The sequence below is a fragment of the Chelonia mydas genome, chromosome 1 (assembly GCF_015237465.2).
Source record: "Chelonia mydas isolate rCheMyd1 chromosome 1, rCheMyd1.pri.v2, whole genome shotgun sequence".
Taxonomy (NCBI): Eukaryota; Metazoa; Chordata; order Testudines; family Cheloniidae; genus Chelonia; species Chelonia mydas.
In genome coordinates, this window is record NC_057849.1 from 157394892 (window position 1) to 157408621 (window position 13730).

At 41.7% G+C, this 13730-nt stretch overlaps 1 protein-coding gene across 1 annotated transcript; it reads left to right on the forward strand.

Annotated features, from left to right (window-relative positions):
* Positions 1–3: 3 nt before the first annotated feature.
* HMGN1 (high mobility group nucleosome binding domain 1) lies at positions 4–9928 on the forward strand. Its single transcript, XM_037903853.2, has 6 exons — positions 4–331; positions 781–813; positions 901–930; positions 1009–1068; positions 4573–4704; positions 8856–9928. Exons 1-6 carry the CDS (start codon positions 317–319, stop codon positions 8901–8903), a joined length of 318 nt encoding a protein of 105 aa, XP_037759781.1. The 5' UTR covers positions 4–316; the 3' UTR covers positions 8904–9928.
* Positions 9929–13730: the final 3802 nt, after the last annotated feature.

Genomic DNA, 13730 nt, shown 5'->3' on the forward strand with positions numbered 1-13730 from the left:
CCCACGTCCTGGAGTGAGCGACAGGGCCCGCCCCAGGGGCTTGTTGTGATTCGAAAGCAGCCCCGCGGGAGGCTCGGCCCAATGGGCGCGCGCGGCCGCCAGTGAATGGGACGCGCCCCCTCCCCCCTAATCCGGCTGGATCCTGTTGCAGCACCGCTGGCGCTCCTGGGATGGGGGAAGGGCGGACTCCGACCACTGCACAGCGAGACTAAGATTCACGCACAGGCAGCAGCCGCTCGCTGAGAGCGAGTGAACACGGGAAGCAGCAGAAACCTCAGCTGCACCTGCGAGTTGCTGGTCGGAGCCACCGCGCGTCATGCCGAGGAGAAAGGTGCGGGCTGAAGCCGGTCCCCACAGCACTGAGCCGCCGACAGGACGCTGCGGTGCCGGGCTCACCCCGGACTTCTCGCTTCGCCGGCCGCAAATTCGCCGGGCTCGGCTGACACTCGCTTCGGGCGCCGTTGGGTCAAATGGGGCGGGGAGCATCAGCGCCCCCCTCCTGCCGGGCTCGCCGGGACGCCAGCCGGACCCGCCAGCCTGTCTCGGCGCTGAGCGACCGCGGGGCCCTTCTCCCGACCCGCGGCTGCTGTGCCACTCGAATTTTTTGTAGCCGTTAAACGCGACGGCACTCGGGGTTCGAAATCCGAACGCGGCGGCGGGAAGGGGCGTGTGTCTTGACGTCACTCAGCCGTGACCGCCTTTAGGGAGGGGGAGGAGACTTGGGCTTTGCGCTTGCGCACATGTTTGTCTGCTCACTCTCCTGTGCGTGTTTGTTTGCAGGTGAACGCGGCCGAAGCGGAGGCGCGGGAGGAGGTAAGTGCCGGGCTCCCTGCGCGGGCTCCCCGGGCAGAGCGCGGGGCAGGGATCCGACTCTCACGTTGTCTCTGTCTCCCCTTCTAGCCCAAGAGGCGGTCTGCGCGCCTGTCAGCTGTAAGTATAGACATCCCCCGGCTGCCCCTTCCTAGGCGCTGTGTGAGGGGCGAGCACTAAACCTGCTTCTCTTTCCAGAAACCTGCCCCCGCCAAAGCCGAGCCCAAGCCAAAAAAGGCGGCGGCAGCAACAGCAAAGGTGGGTGAGACACATCTGTGAATGCACAGACTGTCCGTGTCTGGCCTGGTCGACACACCAATGTCGGTTTGATGATACAGCTGGATCTAGGACAGATTTCAACTACATATAAAAATATTTCATATCTTTATTGCTACCTGAACGGGAAAGCGTGTATGTGGTTGCATTTTAAAAGACTACATAGAAATTCTTGGTTTAACATTACAAAATGGTTTTTGGACTTGTATTGAGTTCAGTATTAACTCAGGGCATGTGTATTGGCACAGCTGTACTGATGCAGCTGCGCTCCTATAGTTCATCTGGTGAAGACACTCTATTTAATACGAAATAGGGAAAATATCCCATTTTCTAGTGAATTTAATCTTGGCTATGTAAAATAAAGTCCTTAAGTTGCAGCTGTGAAATAATTTAGTGTTCTGACAGTATTTTCTGTAAATGTACTTGTGAAGGAAGTATACGACTATATGTGACAGTTCTTACCAGTAGGCTTGCAGTATGCAAATGAACTGAGACAGTCTATTTGGGTTATCAGCCATAATTTTACCCATTATACATGATTAATAAATCTTCAAATTAAAAAAATGACTTTTTCTCGTCTCTTGACCTCAATTTTAGAAAAAGAGATGCATGAAGATTTGGTGTATAGAAGCCTTTTAAATTAAATTTATATAATATTGAATGTTTTAAATGAAAAAGTAGGAAAGCTGTGAAGAATGGCTAAATATGTGTGTGTTACATTTTGCTAATATTCCCAATAAATATGTTCATTCCCATGGCTATTCTGTCTAGAAACCCATCTGCTGCAGTTTACTTATAGTATTTGTGTATATAATAACAATTGCCTGATAAATCCTGTTTTTATTGCATAATACTGTTCTACAAATAAATGGCTGTGCAAAGTGTTGAAGTATAGTAGTGTCCTAGCTAAAAATTCTATCCTTTAGATAAGTGAAGGCATTGCATCCTCTCCTTTGCCTCTTTTCTTACTAATACAGCATTATTAACAGTGAATTCCTTAGTCCTTTTGTCTAAACACAAGAACAAGACTTAATCTGCTGTTCACTTATAGTTAATGGCATCAATAAAATTAATGTTGTTAGACAAAAGTATTAAATTGTTCTTTTATATTAACTCCATACTGCTATATTAAATATTTTCAAACCGTGGATATCAGCTGAAGCATTCGTTAGAATGCAACTCAATGATACAAAGTTTGTTGGGAAGTTTGTACTGAATTTTTTTTTTTTTTTTTTTAATGAAAATATTACTTCCATTGAGTCAGAAGAAACCTCTAGCTTAACCATACTAGTTTGGGCAAAAAATATAAAGCCTATGTCAGCTGACTATTGAATGTGCTCTTGAAAACATTTTAATGCATTATTAAATTTCTTCCATTAAATTATAAAAAGAGGATAAAAGCTTGATGTGTTTAGCCCTTCTATTTCAGAAGCACCATACGTTATTATTCGGGCTGTCAGGCGATGAAAAAAATTGATTGCAATTAATCATACTGCTAAACAACAACAGAATACCATTTATTTACATGCTTTGGGATGTTTTCTACATTTTCAAATGTATTGATTTCAGTTACAATGGAGATTACAAAGCGTATGGTGCTCACTTTATATTTATTTTTATTACAAGTATTTGCACTGTAAAAAACACGAAGAAATAGTATTTTTCAGTTCATTTCATACAAGTACTGTAGTGCAATCTCTTTATCGTGAAAGTTTAACTTAATGTAAAATTATGTATAAGAAAACCTGCATTAAAAAATAAAACAATGTAAAACTTTAGAGCCTGAAAGTCCACTCAGTCCTACTTCTTGTTCAGCCAATCGCTCGGACAAATAAGTTTGTTTACATTTGCAAGAGATAATGCTGCCTGCTTCTTGTTTACAATGTCACCTGAAAGTGAGAAAAGGCGTTCTCATGGCACTGTTGCAGCCAGCGTCACAAGATATTTGTGCGTCAGATGTGCTAAAGATTCATATGTCTCTTCATGCTTCAACTACCATTCCAGGGGACATGTGTCCATGCTGATGATAGGTTGTGCTCGATAACAATCCAAAGCAGTGCGGACCAACGCATGTTCATTTTCATTATCTGAGTCAGATGCCACCAGCAGAAGATTGATTTTTCTTTTTTGGTGGTTTGGGTTCTGTAGTTTCCGCATCAGAGTGTTGCTCTTTTAAGACTTCTGAAAGCATGTTCCACAGCTTGTCCCTCTCAGATTTTGGAAGGCACTTCAGATTCTTAAACATTGGGTCGAGTGCTGTAGCTGTTTTTAGAAATCTCACATTGGTACCTTCTGTGTGTTTTGTCAAATCTGCAGTGAAAGCGATCTTAAAATGAACAATGTGCTGAGTCATCATCCAAGACTGCCATAACATGAAATATATGGCAGAATGCGGGTAAAACAGAGCAGGAGACAGGCAATTCTCCCCCAAGGAGTTCAGTCACAAATTTAACACATTTTTTTTTATGTGCATCATCAGCATGGAAGCATGTCATCTGGAATGGTGGCTGAAGCATGAAGGGGCATACGAATATTTAGCATATCTGGCATGTAAATACCCTGCAAAGCTGGCTACAAAAGTGCCATGCAAATGTTTGTTCTCAATTTCTGGTGACATAAATAAGAAGTGGGCAGCATTATGTCGTGTAAATGTAAACAAACTTGTTTGTCTGAGCGACTGGCTGAACAAGAAGTAGGGCTGAGTGGACTTGTAGGCTCTGAAGTTTTGTTTTTGTTTTTGAGTGCAGTTATGCAACAAAAAAAACCCCTACATTTATAAGTTGCACTCTCACGACAGAGAGATTGCACTACAGTACTTGTATGAGATGAATTGAAAAATACCATTTCTTTTGTTTCTCATTTTTGCATTGCAAATATTTTTAATTAAAAATATACGCTTTGATTTCAATTACAACACAATACAATATATATGAAAATGTAGAAAGAATCCAAAATATTTAATATATTTCAATTGGTATTCTATTGTTTAACTTTGCAATTAAAACTGCAATTAATCATGATTAATTTTTTAATCCCGTTTAAGGTTTTTTTGAGTTAATGCTGTGAGTTAACTGCGATTAATTGATAGCCCTAATTATTATTTTTGTTACAATATTAGCATAGACAAGTCATGGACTTTGCAAGCTTCTCTGTGCAATTCTACCAATGCATTTCACTTCTGTCTTCCAGCATGTATTTTCCTCAGTGTTAGGCCTCTCAAACAGGTTGCCATTCATCAAATTGTATAGTGGAGGTAGTTGTGGGGTCTGAGAAACCACTACTAACCTTCTTACAAATATTTTAGTTTCTGATCCCAATTTGACTCTCTTATTTCTGGAACGGAGAGAATTTTTTTCTATATATCTATGGAAACCTCCTTCACTGGTTATGGAGTGTATAGTTTCTGAGGTTTTTTTGTAATACTGAGAATTAGTAACCAACTTGTTTTAAAAGGTTATCTAAATTCTTACATTCATTTAATTGTAGGATAAATCTGAGGACAGGAAAGCTCAATCAAAGGGGAAAAAAGGACCAAAAGGAAAACAGATTGAGGGGACTAATCAAGAAGAAACAAAGGACAACTTGCCCGCAGAAAATGGAGAAATTAACAGTGTGGAGGTATAGTAGTAGCTTTAGTCTTAACCTAGAAAAAAGATTAGCTCTTGATTATGAAGAGTTCATATAATGTAATGCACTAGTTAATCTAAACATCTATCAGACATCAGATTTAGCTTCTGCAAAATCTAAGATATAAATGTATGTTGCTGAGATTTTCATAGCAGCTTAGGGGATTTAGCCATGCATCCTCTGTTAACTTTAATGGAAGATATATAGCTACCAGAACTGGTGTAAAATTCATTCAAATCTTTTCCTGTGGAAAGATAAGAAACATTTTCGTAACTCAATTTCCATGGAATATAGCTTTCAGTAAAAGCTCAGAATGAAAAGATTTCAGCCAAATGTGGCAATAGAGCCTCATGGGAGTTGTAGGTTGCTCCTCATGTGCCCCATCTCTTTGGGCTGTGAACCCCAGCTGGAGTACATCTCCCATAATGCACGATGGCAAGGAACTTCATGTTGCACACAGCCCTCATCCAGAGAGGAGACTGGTGTATTACGGAAGATGTGTATCTGGGGTCCCAGCCCATGGAAGAGAGTGAGTACACAAGGAGCAAACTACAACCCATGAAATGCTACAACTAGTCAAAAAACAATGTTTTCCGCAGAAAGCGAGAAACATCTCACAAAAATTCCATTATGTTAACCAACTCCCTCCCCTCCCAATAGCTGACAGAAAATTTTCAACCAGCCTCAGTGGCTTTGTCCTCTGACTGATCTGAAAATCTCTAATAGTTTCTAGTCTTCATGGTTGCAAAGAAATACTCTAGAAGGATAACTGATGCAAATTCAAAAGAAGACTTTTTAGAGCTATTTTCAGGCTGTCTGCAATGTCAACTGCTTCGTTCATCTCAGTGGGATGTTAATTTGACCTAGTGTCAGTAGGCTCAATACATTGATTAATATCTGAAAATGGCCAAACAAAGGTCAGAAATAGTATTTGTTGAATGCAACAGTTGTTCTTCAAGTGATGATGTCCCTATGGGTACTCTGCTGTAGGTGTGGCAGCGCCCCCTGTGCCTGGGATCGGAAATCTTCAGCAGTGCCCATCAGACTGCACATGTGCACCTCCCCCTGTCGCGCTATGAGCAGGACATGCGCGCACGCACACACACAGAGCTAGTGGGTCTCCTTTACCTTCAGTAGATAGTACCTTACCTGTCAGTTTTAGGGCCGGTCTACACTACCACGGTAAATCGATCTAAGTTATGCAACTTCAGTTAAGTGAACAACGTAACTGAAGTCGACGTAGTTATATCCACTTACCACAGTGGCTACACTATGCTCTGTCGATGGGAGAGCATCTCCCGTGGCCTTCCCTTATCCTTCTTGGAGAGATGGAGTACACAAATCGATGGGTGAGTGCTCTCCCATGGATTTAGCATGTTTTCCGTTAAAATCGCTGCATCAGTTAAATCGATGCACTTGCTGCATCAATTGCAGCAGTGCTGATCTACTACTAAGTGTAGACATGTTGAGTGTAGTTGTATGAGGTGAATTGAAAAATATTTTTTGTTTTTACAGTACAAATATTTGTAATCGAAAATAAATATAAAGTGAGTACTGTACACTTTGTATTGTGTTGTCATTGAAATCAATAGATTTGAAAATGTAGAAAACATCCAAAAATATTTAAATGAATGGTATTCTATTGTTTAATTGTGATTAAAAACATTAACAGTGCAATTAATCACTTGACAGTCCTATTTTAAATATTCATTGCATTTTTACTGCATAAATTTATCTATCTAGATGTATTCTTTCAAAAAAAAGAACTGGATATCTTTGTGGAGGATAGGTCCAGCAATCACTATTAGCCAGGATGGGCAGGGATGTGAAACCATGCTGTGAAGTGTCTCTATACTTTGTTTGCCAGAAGCTGGGAATGGGCATTGGGGATGGATCACTTGTTTACCTGTTCTGTTTATTCCCTGTGAAGCACTTGGCATTGGGTACTGTCAGAAGACAGGATACTGGTCTAGATGAACCATTGGTCTGACCCTGTATGGCTGTTCTTATGTTCTAAGCTTGTATGAATTCATTATTTTGAAGTTAAGGGACAAAATACTGGCTTGATCTAGACCAGTGGTCACCAATTGATCAATTGCAATCTCCAGTGGTGCAGCAGGGCTGCCTGCTTTGGCCCCACGCTGCTCCCGGAAGGGGCCAATGAGCCCCTGCTGCCTGGCGGGGCGGGCACATGGCTCCGCATGCTGCCCCTCTCTGCAGGCATCGACCCCGTAGCTCCCGTTGGCTGGCAACAGGGAACTGTGGCCAATGGGAGTTGTGGGGGAGGTGCCTGCAGAGAGGGGCAGCACGCAGAGCCACGTCTCTCCCTCCGCAGGGGCGCATTGGCCCCTTACAGGAGTGGTGTGGGGCTGGAGCAGGCAGAGAGCTTGCCTTAGCTGTGCCGTTGCCCGAAGTAAGTGCTGCCTGGCAGGAGCCCACACCCAACTCCCCTCTCAGAGCCAGCACTCCATAACCGCTTCTGCATCCCAACTCTCTGCCCCAGCTGTGACCCCCCCGCCGCACCCACATGCCCTCCTGCACTCCAACCCCCTGCCGCAGGCTCAGCCTGGAGTCCCCTCCCACTCTCCAAACCCCCCAGCCCAGAGCCTGCACCCCCTTCCCCAGCCTGGTGAAAGTGAATGAGGGTGGAGGAGAGCGAGCAATGGAGAGAGTTGGGGGTGGAGTGAGTGGGGCCTCAGGGAAGGGACAGGTAGATCCTGGGTTGCCCTTAAATTCAGAAAGTGATCTTGGATGTAAAAAGATTGGAGACCACTGATCTAGATGCTCTGCCACTATTACTCAGTCGAGATATTTAATTAAATATCTGCAGAGATAGACTTCTAAATTCAAGAATACTGTGACATGATCACTTTGTCTTAAAACATGTTAGGAATCTTGAAATAGTTAAAGTAACAATGCAAATAGTGCAGTGTGGAATAACACATTCAAACGTTTGCTTCTCTAAAGATATGCTATTCCCCAGGATCTAAGCCTCCTAGTATGAGAGAGAGTACTCATTAACTCTTGAAGTATTTTGACCTTTAAGGGCATCAATTAATGAAATGGGCTCCTTTTTTTAAAAAAAATCCCTTCACCTTTAAGCCTGTCTTGAGCTGGAATTGCTTTACATCACTACCTCATGCATTCTAGAATCATTAATACTGTTTAAAAAGTTAACCGTTTAAACAAAAAATGTTGTTTAAATGTCTGGGGCTGATCCTGCCAGTGCGGTTGGGGCTAGGACTCCTTCAGCCGGTACAGCTGGGCCCACTTTGGCGCTGCGCTGGGCTGGCTGGTGCTGCGCCGGGCTGAACGGTTAAGACAGGTTAACGGGTAAAACTAATTCTTACTGGTTAACCTTTTAAATTCCTAATATGAGGAGCAGACTTCCTAAAATTTGAGTCAGTTACATTTCACTTTAAGTTGATTTGTGTTATAGAATGTTATCAAAGGGGACTGAGACCAGTTCATTAATGACTTTTAAGCTCATGAATCAAAATGTGTGAAGACTTTAAAAAATACCATATATACTCATTCATAAGCCGAATATTTTTTCTAAAAAAGTGACGCATCAAAGAGCGAGGGTCGGCTTATAAATGGGTCTACACCAAAATTTGATGATTTTAAACTCTATGAAATCATTGCATTGAATATCTAATACATTGTCATTTCATTTACCTGGAGCCCGTCAGTTCCCTGTGGCTGCGGTTTGCCATTCCCAGCCAATGGGAGCTGCCGACCGTGGCCACAGGGAGCTGACGGGCTCCATGCCTGGGAACGCTCCAGGTAAACAAAACGTCCTGACCCACCAGTGGCTTACCCTGACGGGCCAGGAGCCAAAGTTTGCCAACCCCTGAAATATAGGGTCGGCTTATGAAAGGGTCATACTGTTTTTACCTATCCATCTTGGGGGGGAGGTCGGCTTATAAACGAACAGGCTAATGAATGAGTATATACGATAAGTGATCATTTATCCTCCACATTTGATAATATGAATTTTGCTCTAAAATATACCTGATTTGTAAATCCTTTTGAAGCTACCATACTTTTTTTACTGTTAGATCTTGTGTGTGAATTAAGACATTGAAAATTTCAGGAAACCGTTATACTAAACGTTCTCTATTTCTCCTCCCCTTTTTCAGGCTCCAGGGTCTGATGCAGCAAGAGAGAAAGAAGCCAAGTCTCAGTAATATCTCTACCAAGTCTTTTATCAGTGGTCCCAGTACCTACCTTCCTTGTACAATTCAGAGGAATATTTTTATCAACTATTTTGTAAATGCAAGTTTTTTAGTAGTTCTAGAAAACACACTTTTAAAAAGGAGGGAGTCCCACCACATCCCATTTTTTTTACATAATTAGATAAGTGTAAATGCTTTTTTTTTTTTAAAGATGTAAAATCAGATACTGGTTGTCTGTTTTCTGTGTAGCCAGAAATTAATGGAATGTTAGATTAGGGAGAGACTTTGAAATTCTGATTACACTTAACATTCCATAAGCTGGGAGGGACAGTTTTTATATCCTGTTAAATGAGGCATGACACGGATCAAACTTTGGAATCATAAGTTGAAAATGTCTTAACATTTTATATATCTGTATCCACTGTGTCTAATGAAACTGCTCCTTGGTGTTGGATCTCCCTTTCAGAATTGTGTATTATCTGTGACTTATTTTTAGTAGTGGTAGTTTTATTTTTGTCAATAACTTTGTAACTGTGCTGTGAAAGATTGGAAACCTTTATTGGGTGTGTAGTGAGTGTGATGTTACTGAACCCTGGTCTACACTACAGACTTATGTCAGTATAACTGTGTGCTTCTCCCATCAACATAGCTACTGCTGCTCGGGGAGGGGGAGTACCTTCGCCAGTGGGAGAAGCTCTCCTGTCGGCATAGGTAGCATCTTCTCTAAGCGTTACAGCAGCACGACTCCCAACTGTGCAGCTGTGCTCCTACAGTGCTGTAAGTGTAGACAAGCCCTGAATAGGTGGAACTTTCTGTATAGCAGATCTAACTTCATATGACAGTATTCAAGATACTGGTACATCATGTCCAATTTTAAAGGACAGTTTGTCAACACAAGTTAAGATGAAAAGTCACTGGAATAATGGTTTTTTAAGAGTAAAAATATACAAGAATAAAAAATTATACAAATTGTTCATGGTGTGTCTATGTACTGAACACCAAACAAGAGCCAATAAAATCTTGGTTATAAAAGGACATTGCTTTTGTTGCCCCTGGGTTGACTTCAGTGACTCGTGTAACTCATACAGAAGTCTGTTTACTGGATTTTGTTTTTCTTTGAAAAACTGAAACATGTACTAATTGATACTTTAATTATATATTCAGAGTGAATAATGTTATTCCTGGAGGTGAGGATAGAGAGGGATTTTTTTAATTGCCAAGTGTCCAGTTGCAGTCTTACCTGGGTTGACCAATTGGAATGTTGATATCATAATTAAAATTTGAGTGGGATTGTATGATGGGGTTGCCTGTGCTGGTGAGACTCTGAGTGCGGCAGCAGCCCCGGGATCCCTTCCAGTTAATGTTTTATGTTCTTAAAATCTCATCTTCAGGGCTTCATTCGGTCAGCTGCTGGGGGTCAAAAGGAAATTTCCCCCTTCCCTTCCCTTGATGTATTCTGTTTTTTGCTTTTTTGTTTGTTTTCTTTTCTCTAAAGCATCAAAGATGGGCAGGGTTGGCAATTTACTTGGGAAAACTAGTTTAGGATTGAGCACTAGTAAATACTGTCTTAATCTGGGAAAAATAAAATTATTAGAACTATACTAATGAAAAATACTGAAATATTTAGCAAATTGGTAATAGATTTGCAGTAATATAGTCTGCTTAATTTTAATTATAGGAACTAAAAACAAAAGTGTCAATTTAAAGCTGTACGCTATTGTCTAGGCTACCTCAAGTAGAAACTGAAACTTTGGAATCTGAGAATGCCTGTTCTTTGTTTAGTTATGAAAATTACATGTTTAGCAAACCAAGAAGAGGAATTCTCAGATTCAGAAGTTTGTTAGTTTGGCAATTTAACTCAAAACTGTATAGTCCATTACACTGTCTCTTGATCTGGCTGGCTGGAGTGCAACTGAACTGAACGAGTAGAGTGACTTAGGACAAAATATTTCCGCATGAGCCAAGGTGGAGGACTACTTGACCCAATTCATAACTATTTTGAAAAAGTTCATAAAGTTAGCAAAGAGTCTTAGATGCAGAAATTGCAAAGAAAAAGTGAGTAGGAAGGGAGGCTGAGGAAACATTTTACAAAATCCACTGGAAAGAACAGACACCAGAACCACTGACTTTAGCTAAACGTAAGCAAGTATTGGAATTGGCCTCTGAGGATGAAGATACGGATAATATGATATTGCCATTGCCAAGTTACAGTATGCTTCTGGGGATACACAGAGCTGTGAGCCATTGTGTTATCTCTCTCCCTCAGTAAGAGTGAGTTTTGCTGGTGAGTAGACTGTGTCAACCCCCTGCCATGCCAGCCTCTCTTCCTTAACCAGCAAAATCCGCAGGACATTCCTGACCCAGACTTTGACTACCAGGTAACAATTAGTGAATTCCAGTCCCTAAGCTTCTAAGAAATGTTTCAATTCTATGCACAACTCCTTTCACTGCTTTCACAGAAGATAACAAGTTTGCTGTCCTGTTAGTACATCACAGCTTATTAACTGGTGTAAATATACTAGGGCTCTTGATTAATCGCAGTTAGTTCACACGATTAACTCAAAAAAACTAATCATAATTTAAAAAATTGTAATTAATCGCACTGCTAAACAACAGAATAACAATGAAATTTATTAAATATTTTGGATGTTTTTCTACATTTTCAAATATATCTATTTCAGTTACAACAGAACAAAGTGTACAGTGCTTACTTTATTTCTGATACAAATATTTGAATTTTAAAAATAATAGTATTTTTCAATTCACAAGTACCGTAATGCAATCTTTTTATCATGAAAGTGCAACTTACAAATATAGATTTTCTTTTTTTTGTTACATAACTGCATTCAAAAACAAAACAATCTAAAAGTTTAGCGCCTACAATTCCACTCAGTCCTGCTTCTTGTTCAGCCAACAAAACAAGTTTGTTTACATTTACGGGAGGTAATGCTACCCACTTAATTACAATGTCACCTGAAAGAGAGAATAGGCATTCATGTGGCAGTGTTGTAGCTGGCGTTGCAAGATATTTACGTGCCAGATGCGCTAAAGATTCATATACCCCTTCACGCTTCAGTCACCGTTACAGAGGATGTGTTTCCATGCTGATAGGTTTCAGAGTAACAGCCGTGTTAGTCTGTATTCGCAAAAAGAAAAGGAGTACTTGTGGCACCTTAGAGACTAACCAATTTATCTGAGCATGAGCTTTCGTGAGCTACAGCTCACTTCATCGGATGCATACTGTGGAAACTGCAGAAGACATTATATACACAGAGAGCATGAAACAATATCTCCTCCCACCCCACTCTCCTGCTGGTAATAGCTTATCTAAAGTGATCATCAAGTTAGGCCATTTCCAGCACAAATCCAGGTTTTCTCATCCTCCGCCCCCCCTCCCCCCCCAACTCACTCTCCTGCTGGCAATAGCTCATCCAAACTGACCACTCTCCCCACAATGTGCATGACAATCAAGGTGGGCCATTTCCAGCATAAATCCAAGTTTAACCAGAACATCTGGGGGGGGGGGGGTAGGAAAAAACAAGGGGAAATAGGCTACCTTGCATAATGACTTAGCCACTCCCAGTCTCTATTTAAGCCTAAATTAATAGTATCCAATTTGCAAATGAATTCCAATTCAGCAGTTTCTCGCTGGACTCTGGATTTGAAGTTTTTTTGTTGTAAGATAGCGACCTTCGTGTCTGTGATTGCGTGACCAGAGAGATTGAAGTGTTCTCCGACTGGTTTATGAATGTTATAATTCTTGACATCTGATTTGTGTCCATTTATTCTTTTACGTAGAGACTGTCCAGTTTGACCAATGTACATGGCACAGGGGCATTGCTGGCACATGATGGCATATATCACATTGGTGGATGTGCAGGTGAACGAGCCTCTGATCGTGTGGCTGATGTTATTAGGCCCTGTGATGGTGTCCCCTGAATAGATATGTGGGCACAGTTGGCAACGGGCTTTGTTGCAAGGATAGGTTCCTGGGTTAGTGGTTCTGTTGTGTGGTATGTGGTTGTTGGTGAGTATTTGCTTCAGGTTGGGGGGCTGTCTGTAGGCAAGGACTGGCTTGTCTTTGCCTACGCGCGTCTCCTCCCTGAGAGTGGTCAGTTTGGATGAGCTATTGCCAGCAGGAGAGTGAGTTTGGGGGGGGGGGGTGAGAAAACCTGGATTTGTGCTGGAAATGGCCCACCTTGATTATCACGCACATTGTAGGGAGAGTGGTCACTTTGGATAGGCTATTACCAGCAGGAGAGTGAGTTTGTGTGTGTGGTTTTTGGAGGGGGGTGAGCAGGTGAGAGAACCTGGATTTGTGCAGGAAATGGCCCACCTTGATTATCATACACATTGTGAAGAGAGTGGTCACTTTGGATGGGCTATTACCAGCAGGAGAGTGAGTTGGGGGGGGGGGGGGGGGCGGAGGGTGAGAAAACCTGGATTTGTGCTGGAAATGGCCTAACTTGATGATCACTTTAGATAAGCTATTACCAGCAGGAGAGTGGGGTGGGAGGAGGTATTGTTTCATGGTCTCTGTGTATATAATGTCTTCTGCAGTTTCCACAGTATGCATCCGATGAAGTGAGCTGTAGCTCACGAAAGCTCATGCTCAAATAAATTGGTTAGTCTCTAAGGTGCCACAAGTACTCCTTTTCTTTTTCCATGCTGATGACACTTGTTTTAAAAAAAGGGGGAGGGGGGAGTAAATTAAATTTGTGACTAAATTCCTTGTGGGAGAACTGTATGTCTCCTGCTCTGTTTTACCCACGTTCTGTCATATTTCATATTACAGCAATTTTGGATGATGACCCAGCATGTTTGTTTTAAGAACACTTT

Coding starts and splice junctions, on each gene's coding strand:
- HMGN1 (XM_037903853.2), top strand. Junction 814..900: donor AAGCGGAGGCGCGGGAGGAG/GTAAGTGCCGGG, acceptor CTCCCCTTCTAG/CCCAAGAGGCGGTCTGCGCG. Junction 1,069..4,572: donor CGGCGGCAGCAACAGCAAAG/GTGGGTGAGACA, acceptor ATTTAATTGTAG/GATAAATCTGAGGACAGGAA.